The sequence below is a fragment of the Heteronotia binoei genome, chromosome 13 (genome assembly GCF_032191835.1).
Source record: "Heteronotia binoei isolate CCM8104 ecotype False Entrance Well chromosome 13, APGP_CSIRO_Hbin_v1, whole genome shotgun sequence".
NCBI classification, from domain to species: Eukaryota; Metazoa; Chordata; class Lepidosauria; order Squamata; family Gekkonidae; genus Heteronotia; species Heteronotia binoei.
The window spans coordinates 18350556-18366817 of NC_083235.1; the positions used below are offsets into that span (position 1 = coordinate 18350556).

A 16262-nucleotide genomic window follows, 5' to 3' on the forward strand; every position below is an offset into this window, starting at 1 on the left:
GAGGGCCAACCCTGGACTCAGCTAATTCTCCCTCCCCAACTCAGTCCTGAGGAGTGTCACTGGCCCATCCCGCTGGGATTTTTTAAGGAGAAGGCTGACCTACCCGACCTCCTCAAAGAAGGTCAGTGCTGCTGGCTTTCCTGCCCCCTTTGTTTTTATTCCCCTGGGTCTCAATGCCAGGGTAGTCTCTGGTAGAAATTTGGGTGGGTTGGTGGCTGCTGCTGAGCCCACCACTACTGAGAGCCAGCTGGGCTCCTTCCAGCTGGCTGACTCCCGAGTAGATTCCATCAAGACGAAGGCCTGCTACGACCTGACAATTTCCCCCAGCCTTGAGGCTTGCTGGCATAGCGCGCTTTTGGTGGGGCTTGCAGTCTCCTGGGGTAAGTATAGAGATGAAAGCATCAACCCCAGACACAAACTTTTTAATTCTTAAGTGTTTTAAGTGTGTGGGGGGAGGGAGCAACAGTGGGAGGGCTTCTAGTGTCCTGGCCTCACTGATGGACCTCCTAATGGCACCTGGGGTTTTTTGGCCACCGTGTGACACAGTGTTGGCCTGGATGGGTCATTGGCCTGATCCACCATAGCTTCTCTTACGTTCTTATGTCTGGAGCAGTGATGTTCTGATGTTCTGGCTCCTTCCAGCTGGCTGACTCCCGAGTAGATTCCATCAAGACGAAGGCCTGCTACAACCTGACAATTTCCCCCAGCCTTGAGGCTTGCTGGCATAGCGCGCTTTTGGTGGGGCTTGCAGTCTCCTGGGGTAAATATAGAGATGAAAGCATCAACCCCAGACACAAACTTATTAATTCTTAAGTGTTTTAAGTGTGTGGGGGGAGGGAGCAACAGTGGGAGGGCTTCTAGTGTCCTGGCCTCACTGATGGACCTCCTAATGGCACCTGGGGTTTTTTGGCCACCGTGTGACACAGTGTTGGACTGGATGGGTCATTGGCCTGATCCACCATAGCTTCTCTTACGTTCTTATGTCTGGAGCAGTGATGTTCTGTATTCTTAGTGCTTGGATGGGTGTGGGGGGAAACAGTGGGAGGGCTTCTGGTGTCCTGGCCCCACTGATGGACCTCCTAATAGCACCTGTTTTTTGGGGGGGGGCGCCACTGTGCAACACAGAGTGTTGGACTGGATGGGTCATTGGCCTGATCCACCAAGGCTTCTCTTATGTTCTTATGTCTGGGGCAGTGATGTTCTGTATTCTTGGTGCTTGGATGGGGGGGGAAACAGTGGGAGGGCTTCTAGTGTCTTGGCCCCACTGATGGACTTCCTATTGGCACCTGGATTTTTTTGGCCACTGTGTGACACAGAGTGTTGGACTGGATAGGCCAGTGCCCTGATCCACCATGGCTTCTCTTATGTTTTTATGTCTGGGGCAGTGATGCTCTGTATTCTTGGTGCTTGGAGGGGGCAACAGTGGGAGGGATTCTAGTGTCCTGGCCCCACTGATGGTCCTCCTGATGGCACCTGGGGTTTTTTTGGCCACTGTGTGACACAGCGTGTTGGACTGGATGGGCCATTGGCCTGATCCAACATGGCTTCTCTTATGTTCTTTACAATTTAAATACTTAGAATTTGTTAAGGGTTTAAAAACCCAGAATCAGGAAGCTTGCTTAATTAAATTAATTAAAACCCAGAATCATGATGCGCTCGATTAAATTAGCTTAATTATAATAGAACATGTAAAAATAGACATGTGAAAACAAGGAGCTTCTTTGAAAGCATAAGGAACTGAATTGTACAGCTACCTAGTGCTAATAAAATGCTAACGAAGAGGCAGAGGGTATCCTACTCCATCGACTGGCCTCTATCCTATGATACCATCTCTGCTGCATTACCATCATTTATTTAACTATAGTCACAGACTTTAGCATGTTGCAAATGTATTTAACCATGCCACCATCTATGATTTGGTTTATAACGCGTATTGCTTATTATACTGTTTGTTTGATTTGCGTTTAACTGTATAATTTAAATTGTTATTTAAAACGGTGTTATCCATCCTGAGTCCATTCTTGGGAAAGGACGGGATACAAAATTGACTAAATAAATAAGATAAATAAAAAAATAACAAAGGAAAGAGGGACTATGAGCATGTACAGAGTGTATTTAATAACCACAGCTAGCCCGCACAAACTCAAAATTTAAGATGTAGGGCTTCCATGTCAGAGAGAAGGACATTGGTTATAGTTGACTTCCGGCACCTCTCTTCAAAAATTAACCGTGAATTTATCCCAAACATTTTGGACACCTGAGAAACTTCATGCCAGGCTCTCAGATAGTAGTTTTCTTATCTATGAATGTCTTGTTATATCCCTCTCAGCCCCCACACAGAATGGCTGTCCCCAGTCGAGAAGAACTGATAACTCTCCGGGAGTCTTTCCGGGCCAAGAAGCAAGCATGTTTCATCTTGGGTGCCTCAGGTGAGACCGGGAAGGAGTTGCTGGCAAAAATCCTGAGGCAGAAACTGTTCTCCAAGGTGACAATCATTGGCCGGAGAAAGCTGGATTTGGAAGCGCCATTCTACAGCAATGTGGTAAGAGGGCAGAACCCAATTTCTAGGAGTTTAGGGAACTGGGCAGCTAGTGATTTTGCTTACTATGTCTTTGGTTCATATTCGCATAACACCACCAGCTGCAATCTGCTCAGAGGCGTGCTTGCCCTTCCACCAGCCTGCAGGTCTGGATGGGAACGGGCTTTCTGAAAATGTGTCACGTTCTCAGGGTGCAGGCAGGCAGGAGTCCAAAGCCAGTCCAAGGTCAAAGTCCAGGAAGTCAAGCAGGAGCCAAGTCACCAATGCAGAATCACAAACCGGAATCGGAAGTCAATGTCCAAAAGCCAAAAGGTCAGGGTGCCAAGGAAATCAAGCAGGTCAGGATCATGTCGGAACATGGATGCAAGCCAGAGAATAGACTTGTTGCTTCCACAAGGTTACCAGGTCCTGAGTGGGAGCTATATGGGAGTCTCAAACTGCCTGTTCCCTGGGTGGCAGTGAGTCTGCTAGAACTCAGGGCTGAGAGATCTGAAGCATCGGTGTGCCTCATGTCTTCACTCTGAAAGTTCTTTCCGGAGCCTGCTTCGAACTCTTGAGATGGGAGGAGGAGAGCTTGGAGGAGATTGATCGTCAACAGCCTGGAGAGTGATTGATGGGCCAGCTGCTGTTTGTTCAGCTGAGGATCTGGCTGGCAACTCTTCCAGGTCTGTTAACCCTTCCAGCTCCTCCTCGTCAGGGCTCATGACAAAATGTGTGCTAAGCAGGGGTGGAATTCTAGCAGGAGCTCCTTTGCATATTAGGTCACACACCCCTGATGTAGCCAATCCTCCAAGAGCTTACAAAAAAGAGCCTTGTAAGCTCTTGGAGGATTGGCTACATCAGGGGGAGTGGCCTAATATGCAAAAGAGCTCCTGCTATAATTCCACCCCTGGTGCTAAGCAGTGTTCCCTCTAAGCTGAGTTAGGGTGGGATCACACTGGGAATCTGGTGCGGCTTTCAAAAAACCAGTGCTCTTTGATGCATGCCTTGGCAATCACACACGGGGGAGACACGGGCTGCACATGCACAAGAGGAGCATTCAAACTGCTAGTGCATGAACAGGTGGGTGCATGACATGCCCCAGCCATTCCTACAGCCAGGAAACATGACCTGCATGCGCTTTAGAGATTTGCTACTGGGAAGTTCCTGGTAGCTATTTAATCTGGTCCCAGCCTGCCCTAACATAAGGTGAGTATAGGCGGGACTCGGGGGGGCAGATGTGCATGTGTGATTGTACACATTAAATCTGGAGGGGAGGTGTGGCTAGGCTGGGCCAAATCTCTCATGTGAATGATGTGATCTCACCCTTAGTGTAAGCTCCAGTGCACACGTTTTTGTCTTAGCTCAGGAAGGCTGGCCCCAGAGCAAACTAACTTATGTAGTAGCCAAATCACTCGCTCACAACTTTAATGCCAGTAGCTCACGAAGTGGAAGTTTTGCTCACAATATTCCATAGCTTAGAGGTGCTAAACTGTGGATTGGTTATTCCTTGGAGTAGACTGAGGTGCGCTTAATCCATAGGAAAGATGCTGCACAGACCAGTACGATTAAAGGAGGTTTATCCTTTAGTGGCTACTTTTCCTTTGATCAGACGGATGTAAACATGGGATACTATTCACTGTGCTGTTTTCTTATTTGAGGCCTGTTTTACATTATGGAAATCTGTGCACAATCTCTTTGTAAAAAAGGGAGCTAGCTGAGGTAGAGTGTCTAGGTCCCTTCTGGCAATCAGTGGGGGATGAGGGGTACTTTCAAGGAGCAGGAGGGAGGCCCAAGCGATGTTGCCAGTGACGTGTCTATGTCACTTCCAGCACTTACACACTGCGACATCACAGTGACACTCTGGTATTTGGGCAAAAACTCTATGGTAATAACAGCTTCTACAAAAGAGTTTTTGCTCGAATACCAGAGCACTGCCTGGACATTGCGGGCATGATGATATCAGTTCCTGACATGCAGAAAGTGATGCCACATTGCTGGCAACCTCATCTGGGCCTTTCCCTCTCTCTCCTGGTAAGTCCCGCTACCAGCCAACTGATTAGCAGCAGAGAGTGAGGCTGGATGGTAAGGGTCCGGTGTTTCCACCGTGAGGGGAGTTGCAGCCTGAAGTTAGGATGTTTCTCCGGGTGTTAAGCAGCTAGAGACACACCTGTTAGTCCAGAAATGGAAGCGTTGGAAAGTAATGCTCCTCAGTACTAGCAGTACCCTTGTGTTTTCCGTTGTTCTACCTTACTACTACAATTAACTTGCTGACCAGATGGAGGCAGCAGCATTCCAATTTTGTGCACAAATTTGTGAAAGATTTGAACATTGTGAATATTTTCTACACATATACTGCAAGTTTCGTAAGACGCTTCCTGGAGGAAGGACCTGGCCATCCAAAATAGGTTTTACTCTGCTAGCGGTTCGTTGGACTTATTTATGATCTGGACTATTTGCACACTGTTGTATATATGTGCATAAATATGTAAAATGATGAGATTGCTGAAATGCACTTTTTTCCATGTATGAATTGCATTTTGTAATACTATTTTTCACAGAGTGGTTTTGATTTGTTTGGTTGTAATCCCCAGTTGGGGACAGGGGATCCCTCAGTTTGGTGGCCCTTCCCCTGCTTCAAGTTCAGCAAAATGCAAGGGGAGGGGGAAATGTCTGTTGAGGTATTTCCATAGGGTATAATGGAGAATTGATCTACAGGTACCTGGGGCTCGAGGGTGGACTGTTTTTTGAGGTAGAGGCACCAAATTTTCAGAATAGCATCCAGTGTCTCTCCTCAAAACACCTTCCATGTTTCAAAAAGACTAGACTAGGGGGTCCAATTCTATTGCCCCAAAAGAAGGTTCCCCTCATTATTTCCAGTGGAGGGAAGGCATTTAAAAGGCATGTGGTCCCTTTAAATGTGATGGCCAAAACTCTCTTTGGAGTTCAATTGTGCCTGTTGCAACTTTGCTCCTGGTTCCACCCCAAAGTCTCCTGGCTCCACCCCCAAAGTACCCAAATATTTCTTGAATTGGACCTGGCAACCCTAGCTGGGTGTCATAATAAAATTTCATTCATAACTAGGGATAAGATGGGCAGTGATTAGACAAAGGTGGTCACTGGAAGGGAGGTTAGGTGATCATCTTCAGAGTGCAACAGTTGTAGTTCTTCTTGCATACCCCAAAGAGGATGTTCAGATAGGAAGGGAACCTTCCTTCTACTAGACAAAAACTTCTTGTGCTAAAAGCAAGGACCTGGACTCACTCTGGTCCCGTTGGTGGCGCCGCAGGGAGGGCAGCCTTTTGTTGGGTGGAGGGGGCGGGCCAGGTCAAGCGCGGGAAGTAGACCCCACCCCCAGCCTAATACTGGCCCTATGAGCTGTCTCTGGGGTTGGTCAGAGGGCAGGGATGCCAAGCAGCTACTTAGGACCCAGCGTTGCAGCCGCCTGCCCTCTTTGACCATTGGATTGCTTGGAATGCACACATGCTGCCCCAGTCCCAGGCCACGCACATGGCTTTGTTGATCAGGAGTACAGAGACCCGGAGAAGGCAGCAACGAGGGAAGGGACAGAGCAGATGAGTGGCAGAGATAGGAAGAGAGCCTTCCTTCTACCAGACAAAAACTCCTTGTGCTAAAAAAGGTTCCTTGCAGCTGAACAGAGTGGTAGGATCCAGCCCTGACTCCTTATCCCTGTGGAGGAGAGCAAGCAAAAGCTTGCTCGTGTACGTCTGAGGAACAGCAGAACTGCCTGTACTTAAAATGCCAGAGGGATGAATACCCCCTGTAAAGAACAATGCTTTTTCTCAGAGTGATTCCCTGACCACTTAGATCCGACACATCTGGAAGTGAGCGCAGCCTTCTAGATTGGTCTGAGAGCACGTTTTCCTGGCAGTCCTTGTCCCAGCTTTATTATTTAAGTTTTTTAATGACTTCTTTCCTCTTCTGGCTTCTCCTTGTGCCCCACCTCCCAGAGGCAAGAAGTTGTTGACTTTGAGAGACTGGATGAGTTTGCTGCTGCCTTCCAAGGTCACGATGTAGGATTCTGCTGCCTTGGCACGACCAGAGGCAAAGCTGGAATGGTAAGGAACTCAGCTGAAATAAGGTGTAGGACAGGGCACAAGACACAGCAGAAGCAAAGGAAGGTGGGGGCATGGCAGGGAGCCAGGAAATGAGGGGAATATGGCAATCTTAGGAGAATTTGTCAGAGCAGACATGAGCCGCTTTCTATCCCACCAGGTCTAAGGCCTTTTCAGCAAACTCAACTTACTCCTTATTTTCTTGGCAGTTGATTCACAAACATTGAAGTCTATAGGGGCACAGGTCTTCCACCCATCTGCCCTTCCTCTGCATTTTCACAGTTGTAGAGTCAGTTTATTCTCTTCCACATGTGCCTTAAATAAAGGACTTTAAAGGGAGGGTGTGGTCCACATGAGTGGTGTCACTGCTGGCTAGGTTTGTCAGGTAAGGTAAGGTAAAATTTTATTTATATCCCGCCCTCCCCCGCTGAAGCAGGCTCAGGGCGGCTAACAACATCTAAAAGCAAACAATCAATAATACAACATCAAGTTAACATTAAAACATTAAGACATTAAAACCATCAATACTTAAGTAACAATTCTTACCTGGCTGCCGGCAAGGGTACCATAGAGGGTTTTTTTACCAAAATGCTAGTGCATCCCTGTGCGCCATGCTGGGATGGAGCTCTTTGGGGGCAGGTCTCCCCCACCATCCAATCCTGTGTTGGTGGGTTGGAGGATCCAAAATCAGGGGAACCCCCACCCCCCAAAGGGAGGCTGGGAACCCTATTGCTGGTGTCACGTCACACACAAACCCTTTTTTTATTTTTTGCACATACTTATACTGATATATTGATATCATGGCTACATTATTTAAAAGGGTACTGAAATGTCATTCTATCAATGTACTGTTGCAATGGTAGGTTGAGCAGGTTGTCCAAATTTCCAGCTTTAATAATAATAACAAGTAAGTCCCTAGCCTCATGGAGATGTAAGGGGGGAAAGCATATCTCTGCAAGGGAAGAGGATAGAGACTGAACCATTTTAAAAAAATAAAACTGGAAATTCAGAGAACTTGCTAAGCCTATTGTTACAATGGTATAGTGTTATATCAATATTTTAGTGCATTTTTTGAAAAAAAAATTAAAATGCAATCACATCTTGAAGGTGGGGTGTAGGAGATGGAGTGGTTTGGTGGTGGTGGTGTTCCAATAGTTGAAAAGTGAGCTAGAGGTAGATGGGAGTGGGCAAGACAAAGAAAACCAACAGAAACATTAATACAGAAGTTGAAGGAAAACTCAAAATCAGCTTCCAGTGGAAAAATAGGGGTAAAAGTGGTCTCCAAATGACGGAAAGCCACAGGGGGTTGGGGAACAAAAACCCAAAGTGAAAACTAAAGGCACAAAAATGTGTGGCTATTAGGGGATAAACCAAAGCAGTATGGGATAAGAACAACAGCAAAGCAGAAAAGTGCTGAGTATAAAATGGGAATGCTCTGGACAATAGGAGAATTCCATCATTCTGTTTAAGCAAGATATGTGCTGGATTTTGGATTTCAGAGAGGGAGATAGGGTGAGAAAATGTCACATATCCCAATTTAGAAAGAAGCATGTATTTTATTTTCACAATTTTATACCAACTCCCTTGGCATCGAGGTTACTTTTTATAAATAACCACAGCCTTTGCCCCTTTGCCTCTTTCCTCCAAGTCTGTTTTCCAGCAGCAGCTATTTGATGAGGGAGTATTAGGAGAAGACTGGTCCACAGGCCTAATGTTTGAGACCTAATATTTACCTAAAATGAAGCCCCATCACAAGAGTCTAAATGAATTGTAAGAATTCTGGGTCGTATGAAAGCCACAGAAGCTCTGGAAAACTACAGTTCCCAGAGATTTGTGCAGTGATGATTGATCTTTGTGCCTAATGAACAGGGTTGCCAAGTCCCTCTGCCGCTTCGGCGAGGGACTCTTTTGGCATGATGACATCACCCAGAAGTGCCATCATCACACCAGGGCACATGACACCGTGGACACTCTAGGATTCAGGGTAAAACTCTATGATACCCAGAACGACACACTAGGATTCGCGGTAAAAACCTCTATGGTACCATAGAGTTTTTCTGCAAATCCTAGAGTGTTCATGGCATGCCCGGCACGATGACATCACTTCCAGGTAACATCATCGTGCAGGGCCCATCACGTGGCAATGGGGCTGTTTGGGGGCAGGGATCCCCCAGCAGCTTGCTCTGTGCCGGTGGGTTGGCCCCAATGAGAGCTTGGCGGCCCTACTTATGAAAACTCAAGGAAAAGCCTTCTGTTTCCCTTCCCCTATCATCTCGTTGTTAAAAACAATAAAAATATTGATTTAGAATATTAATATTGATTTGAAAACAATAATATTGATTTATCACTGGTGATACTGAATATATATGTGGGTGCATGTGTGTGTGTGTGTATATATATAAATCCAAATAAATTACTCCTTTTCTCCACTTCCGCAGGCTGGACTGGTGCGTGTTGACAGAGATTATGTTCACCATGCAGCAAAATTAGCCAAAGCTGGTGGATGCCGCCATTTCATCTTACTGTCAGGCATGGGAGCAAGTCCCACCAGCCGTTTCTTCCTCTTGCAGGTTAAGGTGGGTCTGAGGGGTGACGCAGGGTTGCCAGCTCCAGGATGGGTTTTTATTTATGTCTTTGATTTTTTTATCCCACCCTTTCCTGCACAGCAAGACTCAGGGTGGGATAAAAAAGTTAATGGTAGTCCCCTGAACCCAGCTTCTGCTGGAATCGAACTCAGGTCATGAGCAGAGCTTGGACTGCAGCTTAACATTCTGTGCCACAGGGCTCTTTTCAGGATGGGTAAAGTCATAATAAATAGTTAAAAACTATACAATATTAAAGAGAAACACTTAATAAACTATAGAATATTAAAGATAAACACAAGATTGGTGCTTAATTAAAACCAATGCTCTATAGGCAATAACAATCGGGAAGGGGCAGGTAAGAGGGAACAGAAACCAGAGTAGCAAAGGTTGGTGCTATTCAGACCATTGCTATCCCTGCTGATATGCTTGGTGGAGAGGGGAGGGACTTCAGTGGGGGATAACACCCCAGAGTCAATCCACTTCCAAAGTAGCAACAACAGAGAACAGTTCACTTGGAGAAAAATGTCTGCTTTGTAAGTGGACTGACTCTGGGGTGTTATCCCCCACTGAAGTCCCTCCCCTCTCCATAGGGTTGCCAAGTCCCCATAGAGTTTTCCCTCCCAAATGGCTAGAGCATCCGGGAAAACCATAGAGTTTTCCCGGAAACGCCTAGAGTGGCCACCGTGTGACATTGCCGGCATGATGATGTCACTTCCAGACAACATCATCACACTTGTGCCGTAGAGGGAGGTTCCCCCTGCCGGCCCAATGTGGGCTGGCAGGTTGGGAACCTCCCGGGCAAGGGAACCCCCTCCCAGACTGGAGGCTTGGCAATCCTACCTCTCCACCAACCATTAGTAACCTTTATTCCATCATCTGTACACCATTGTGGAACAAACAGCAGCCAGTTGAAAGTTCTTGAAGCCATGTAATAATGCATATGTGGAAGGGTCATTCTGGAATGTTTCAGAGACTATAAAAGCAACTGTAACTGTTATCAGAACTCTGAACTGCTGGCATTTCATGCTAGAGTTCCCTTTATCCAAATACAGTTTGCTCCTGTTGTATTGGGGGCCTCGCCTGGTATGGTTTTACTGGACTTGACTCACCAGAGAACACTCACCAGAGAACACAAGCCCAAGATCTGGTTAACACCATCAAGAATAAACAGCTTTAACGGGAGGTTAGATCGCTTCATGGAGGATAAGTCTATCAATGACTACTAGCCATGGTGACTGAGGAGAACCTCCACATTCAGAGGCACTAAACCTCTGAATCCCAGAGTCAGGAGGCAACATCAAGGGAAAGACTGGGCCTCTAATCCCTGTTGCTGGCCCTCCCAAGGAACTCATTGGCCACCGTGTGTGACAGGATGCTTGACTAGATGGACCATTGATCTGATCCAGAAGGGCTCTTATGTTCTTAATCAATCTCCTGTCTTCTAGCCCTTAACTGTGATACCATGGGGGTGAGCACACTAGGCTGAAGAGTCTTTGATTTTGGAGGACTTTAACCCAGGGCCGGAATTGACATAAATGAGAGCTTGTCAGGCCGGGCCATGTGTGTGCCTGTTTAAGATGGGGTAGCAGAGGTAGAAATTTTTAAAAGGTTTTTTTAAAAAATAAAATAAAACATTATTAAAACATTAGCACTTGTTCTTAAAGATGCTTTCTTTGTATTTCTCCCGTGGAATCCAGGAAACTGGGCGAAGGAAGCCCTGGTTTTTTCCCTCCCTCCCCAGGGGACCAGGAGGGGGAGGAGCCTCAAACAATGGAGAAGATCAAGGTTTTGCTCTGTAGCTCCTGTGCGATTGAGCAAGCCTTGCAAAGCAAGTTGAGATGCTGAAAGAAGCAAGAGAGAGGGAGAAGGAAGCAGACAAAAGCCAGTTCCTCAGGGACCTGATAGGCAGGACCAGATCTACATGCTTTTTTGAGGGAGGGGGAAAAATTAAAAATGGCACCCCCTTATGGGCCCATTCTACCTTATGGGCCCATAGAATAGAATGGACTCCATACCCAATTTGGCGCCCCCACCTCCGGTGGAGCCTGGGGCAAGCACCCCCCCTCTGCCCTCCCCCTAGATCTGGCACAGCTGATAGGAGCCCCCCAGGGGCCTGATTTGGCCCCCAGCTCACATGTTTGGCACCCCTGCTTTAGCCCCTAATGAATTTGTATACCAGCTCAATATCCGGGGCCTATAATTTTGAGACGGACCAAATGGCATTTGCAGTGGGTGTGCTCGAGAACTGACACCTTACATTTTGTTTGATTTGTCCATTCAGGGTGAAGCAGAGTTGAAGGTCAAAGCAATTGGGTTTGACCGCTACTCCATATTTCGACCAGCGTAAGTACCAAGAAGAGAGTGTGTGTGAACTGGAGATGGATGGGTGTGCCAAAAGGATGAATGCCAAACAATTGAGCATAGTGCCATTGAAGCTGGACCTGCAGTGACTGGCCCATACCAATTGGCAAGCTTAATGACAGAGTGGGAATTTGAACATGGATCTCCCAGGTCCTCACGTGATGCTCTAACCACTGCACCAGTGTGACTCACCTTTTCAATGTGATGTCAAAGGTGTCAAGCCAGCAACAGTTATAATCAGGGCTTTTTTCGTAGCAGGAACTCCTTTGCATATTAGGCCACACACCCCTGATTTAGCCAATCCTCCAACAGCTTACAGGGCTCATAGTACAGGGCCTACTGTGAGCTCTTGGAGGATTGGCTACATCAGGAGTGTGCAGCCTAATATGCAAATGAGTTCCTGCTAAGGATGTGCAAAAAAAAAATTCGGTAATACACGGATTCGGAAATATGTGGGGAGAAAAAATCCGGAATCCCGTATATTTCTGAATTCCGTAGTTGGAATAGCCGCATATACGGTAGATGCGCGGCTATTTCCGAATATACGGCCTCATTATACCCTATGGGTCATTGAAATCAATGGCAAATAGGGTATATTTGAAGCCACCTGGAGGGGAGGGGGTTTGAGGGAGAGCCCCCAAATTTGCAGGGGACCTGTAAGGAACTCTCCCCTACAACCCCCCCAAGTCCCAAAAAGATTGGGCCAGGGGGTCCAATTCCTGGGGTACCCAAAGCCAAACCTAACTTCACACCAGAGAATCTCTATAGGACCCAAATGCACTATATACATCTAACTACTCTATGAACCCTGCCACACAAAACACGATCTGCTCAAGGTCTGCTCTGCAGACCTGGCTGCAGCAAACCCAGATGCCAGCTCTCCAGCCCTGCCCCAAAGAACGCAGGGAGAGCTGGCAAAGCACAACAAGCATGCTGGCTCTGGGTCTCTCACCCAGGTGCCAGCTTCCCTGCCACAGAACATACAATCTACAGATGCCATCTCTCCAGCCCTGCCCCAAATAACATGGGGAGAGCTGGCCAAGCACAACAAGCCTGCTGGTTCTGGGTCTCTCACCCAGGTGCCAGCTTCCCTGCCACAGAACATACAATCTACAGATGCCATCTCTCCAGCCCTGCCCCAAATAACATGGGGAGAGCTGGCCAAGCACAACAAGCCTGCTGGTTCTGGGTCTCTCACCCAGGTGCCAGCTTCCCCCTCCCAAAAAAAAAACCAGAACCAGGAAAAGGGACAACAGGAGAAGGCCAAGAAACTCAACTGTTAAAAAAGTGGCTTTTTAAACAATGAAAATTAGGCCAAACAGCGCCCCCCCAAGAACCAGAAGAGAAAAGGAACAACAGCAGCACAACACAGCAACAACGAATCAAACATAATCCTTTTAAAACGGTAAAAAACTTTACCAACCCCTCCCCCCCCAAAGAAAACTTTCCCCCTAACCCCAAGAAATCCAAGCCACCCAAATCAGGAAAAGTAAAAGGACACTGCACTTTTAAAAGTCCTCTCACTAAAGTAAGATATGGGCAAATTGGCAAAAAAAACCCCACCCCAGGCCCCCTCCCCCAGCAGAACCCCCTAACCCTAACCCCAAATAAGCTACCCACCACCCAAATCTGGATAAGTAAAGAGACTCTGAGTCTTAAAAAGTCTTTTACCAACTAAAATAAAAACAAGAACCCCAAGACTATCTTACCTTAGACGTCTTCTCTACTCCAGGCAAGTCTGGTAAGGCTGATAGAGAGCAGCAGCAGCTGAGGCCAAGGGCCAGCACAGAACAATCTCTCTCTTACACCAACACAGCAGCAATGGAGGAGTCCAGCCAGGCAGACTCCTTAAAAAGGTTCTCTGGCCCTACAGAGAGCAGTTTCAAAAAATAGCACTGCTCTCTGATTGGCCAGACAACAGTGCTTACTTGGATACCCAAGTAAGCAAAAGATCAAAAGAACAACAATGTTGCTGATGGCTGGGGGATCAGCTACACAACAGCCCTGCAAAGCATGCATTTGCAATGCATTTTGCAAATGCATGCTTTGGATTGGCTGCTGGGGCTCCTTTTCCCCCTCCCCCTCTCCCTGATCCCAGGGAGGCTATGGGAGAGGCGGGAAAAGGCTACCAAAGGCAGGAAAGGAGGCAAGCAGCTCCCCTGAGGCTGCAGAAGCCCCTTTCCCGCCTTTTGCATTGAATTCCATATACTTCCGAATATCTATACGGAAGTATATCGGGAGCCATACTCGGCTCCTGCATAATGGGCCCCAATTGGATTCGGCTGTATGCAATTCCATATACAGCCGAATCAGAGGTGATTCGGCGGTTGATTCGGTTCAGCTGAACCGAATGCACACCCCTAGTTCCTGCTACAAAAAATAAAAAAGCCCTGGTTATAATGAATGCAGATCTATGCAGAGAGTAAATCTAGAGTAAGGGCCCCCAATCTTTTTGAGACTATGGACACCATTGGGATTCTGATACAGTGTGGTGGGCATAGCCACAAAATGGCTGCCAAAAATGGCACAGCTGGCCATAAAATGGCTGCTGCCACAGCTTGCCTTCAGCCACACAGTGAAGATTCTTGTGCTGTGATGGTAAAAAGGTAAAGGTAGTCCCCTATGCAAGCATGGGGTCGTTATCGACCCATGAGGTGACGTCAAATCAGGACGTTTTCTTGGCAGACTTTTTTATGGGGTGGTTTGCCATTGCCTTCCTCAGTCATCTATGCTTTACCCCCAGCAAGCTGGGTACTCATTTTACCGACCTTGGAAGGATAGACTGACTCCATTGAATGTGATGGTAGCTGCTGCCAAAGCAGTTGTAAAAAAAAAAAAAAAACCTGCACAGCCAATCAAATCTCCGGTGATTAATCAGAAGCCTTACTGAGCAAAAGCCCCACTGCTTTCTAAAAGCATTTGGTGGGCATCAGGAAAGATCTCGGTAGTAGGGCTGCCAGTGCCCAGGTCTAAGCAAGGGAATCCCTTGATTTCAGGACTTCCCCCCCCCATCATGGACCAGCAGGCTAGCAGGAGGAACACTGCCCCTAAATAGGGACATCACACAGGGACTCTCTAGTCTTTAAGCAAAACTTTATGGTTTGAGGGTGAATTTACCATAGAGTGTTGCCCCAAAACCAGAGTGTCACCCTCAGTGTCACCAACACGATGACATCACTTCCAGGTGACATCAGCACGATGTCCCTGCCCACCCCCAAAACATCCGCCAAATTACCCTGCCAGAGCAACAAGAGAATTTGGCAACCACACTGGGGACCCCAATCTAGAGTAAAATCATGTGACCTTTGTGTGTTTCCGCCCCGCCCCCATGGGTTCAACTGGGAGGAACCAGGGGCGGGGTTTACTCATATCTCCTCTCCTCTTATAGGTTGCTGCTGTGCGATCGTCAGGAGTCGCGTCCTGCTGAGTGGGTTGCGAGGCAAGTTCTCGGAGCAGTATCGTACATCTTTCCCACATTTTATTCTGTCTCCACAGTGACTGTGGCCCGGGCAATCGCAAACAATGTAGTAATGCCAGCACCTGCTAACAAGAAGGTGGAAATTCTAGAGAATGCAGATATACATGCCCTAGGAAATATTAAGTAGTTGGCAGGCTTGTTCCTGGATGATATGGATGGGTGGAAAGCACCCCCTCTGCCCCAATGCCCAAATCTTGCCTACCTTTCCTCTTCCACAGAGACCACCCTTCAAACAGGGAGGTCTCCCATATTTCCTTGAAACCATTCTTCTGTCTTTCCATGGTAACCCAGCAAACCACCCTAGTTCCCGTGGCCACCATTTTGAATAATATTGAGAATTCCCCAAAGGTTAAATGTTCAACTTTTGATTGCTATGTAGGGATCATAAAAATTGCCAAGCGTGTCATGTGGGAGGTGGGATTGTGGTCCTACCGCTCTTTATGCTACACACTGCAGTTCTAAAGTTTTGTATGGATTGTCTCTTCCTATCATGCACTGCGTAACACAAGACACCTAAGTCGCTGTTGCTTGAAGGTCAACTCTGGACTTTCCAGCTGTTCAGTTCTAAGCCCTGGCATAAACATGTGTAAAACTTGAGCACTGGAGGGAAGGTGAGAATTAAAAGAATCCATTGGCAGGCTTCCTGTAAATATGAGAAATGAGTCTCTGACAGAAAAATCCGTGCAAGAGGACCTGAGAAAGATAAGCAAATGTGGAGTTCAGGATTTCCTACCCACCTGCTTTGAAGTATGGCATCCATATCTTCTGTTATGAACCTGGGCCTAGAATTCCCAGACTCCCGGTGGGGGTGGGGTTTCCCCCAATTTTGGGGCTCCAACCTGCTGGCATAGGATTTCCTGAAGAGTTCTGTCAGCGCCCGATGTGCCCAGTGTGATGACATCACCCAGAAGTGGCATAATCGTGCCAGACATGTCATGCGGAGGACACTCTAGCATTTTGGCAATAATCTATGGTTCACATGAGGGAAATCCCCCACTGGCATCCAGAGACAGCCTAGCAATCTAGCTGGGCCTACTAGTGAGGCCTAGTGTCTCTGGGAAAGCCTGTATTAGACTGATTACTGAGCCTACATTTCCCAGGCCATCCTTTGGACCCTGTGATTGGTTAACAGGAGATATAGAGGGAAAACTTACACCAGTAGAGGAGTAGGGGGTGTTGCCTGGGAAGAAGAGATAAAACGCCTTGCCCAAAAGGGGAGGTTGTTCACCCCTAGGAAGCAGAGC

General features: G+C 47.3%; 1 protein-coding gene across 1 annotated transcript; it reads left to right on the forward strand.

Annotated features, from left to right (window-relative positions):
• Nucleotides 1-713: 713 nt before the first annotated feature.
• Nucleotides 714-15354, forward strand: LOC132581607 (oxidoreductase HTATIP2-like). Its single transcript, XM_060252937.1, has 6 exons — nucleotides 714-760; nucleotides 2341-2542; nucleotides 6490-6597; nucleotides 9033-9170; nucleotides 11461-11522; nucleotides 14929-15354. The coding sequence occupies exons 2-6, from the start codon at nucleotides 2342-2344 to the stop codon at nucleotides 15143-15145; spliced, it is 726 nt and encodes a 241-aa protein (XP_060108920.1). The 5' UTR covers nucleotides 714-760; nucleotide 2341; the 3' UTR covers nucleotides 15146-15354.
• Nucleotides 15355-16262: the final 908 nt, after the last annotated feature.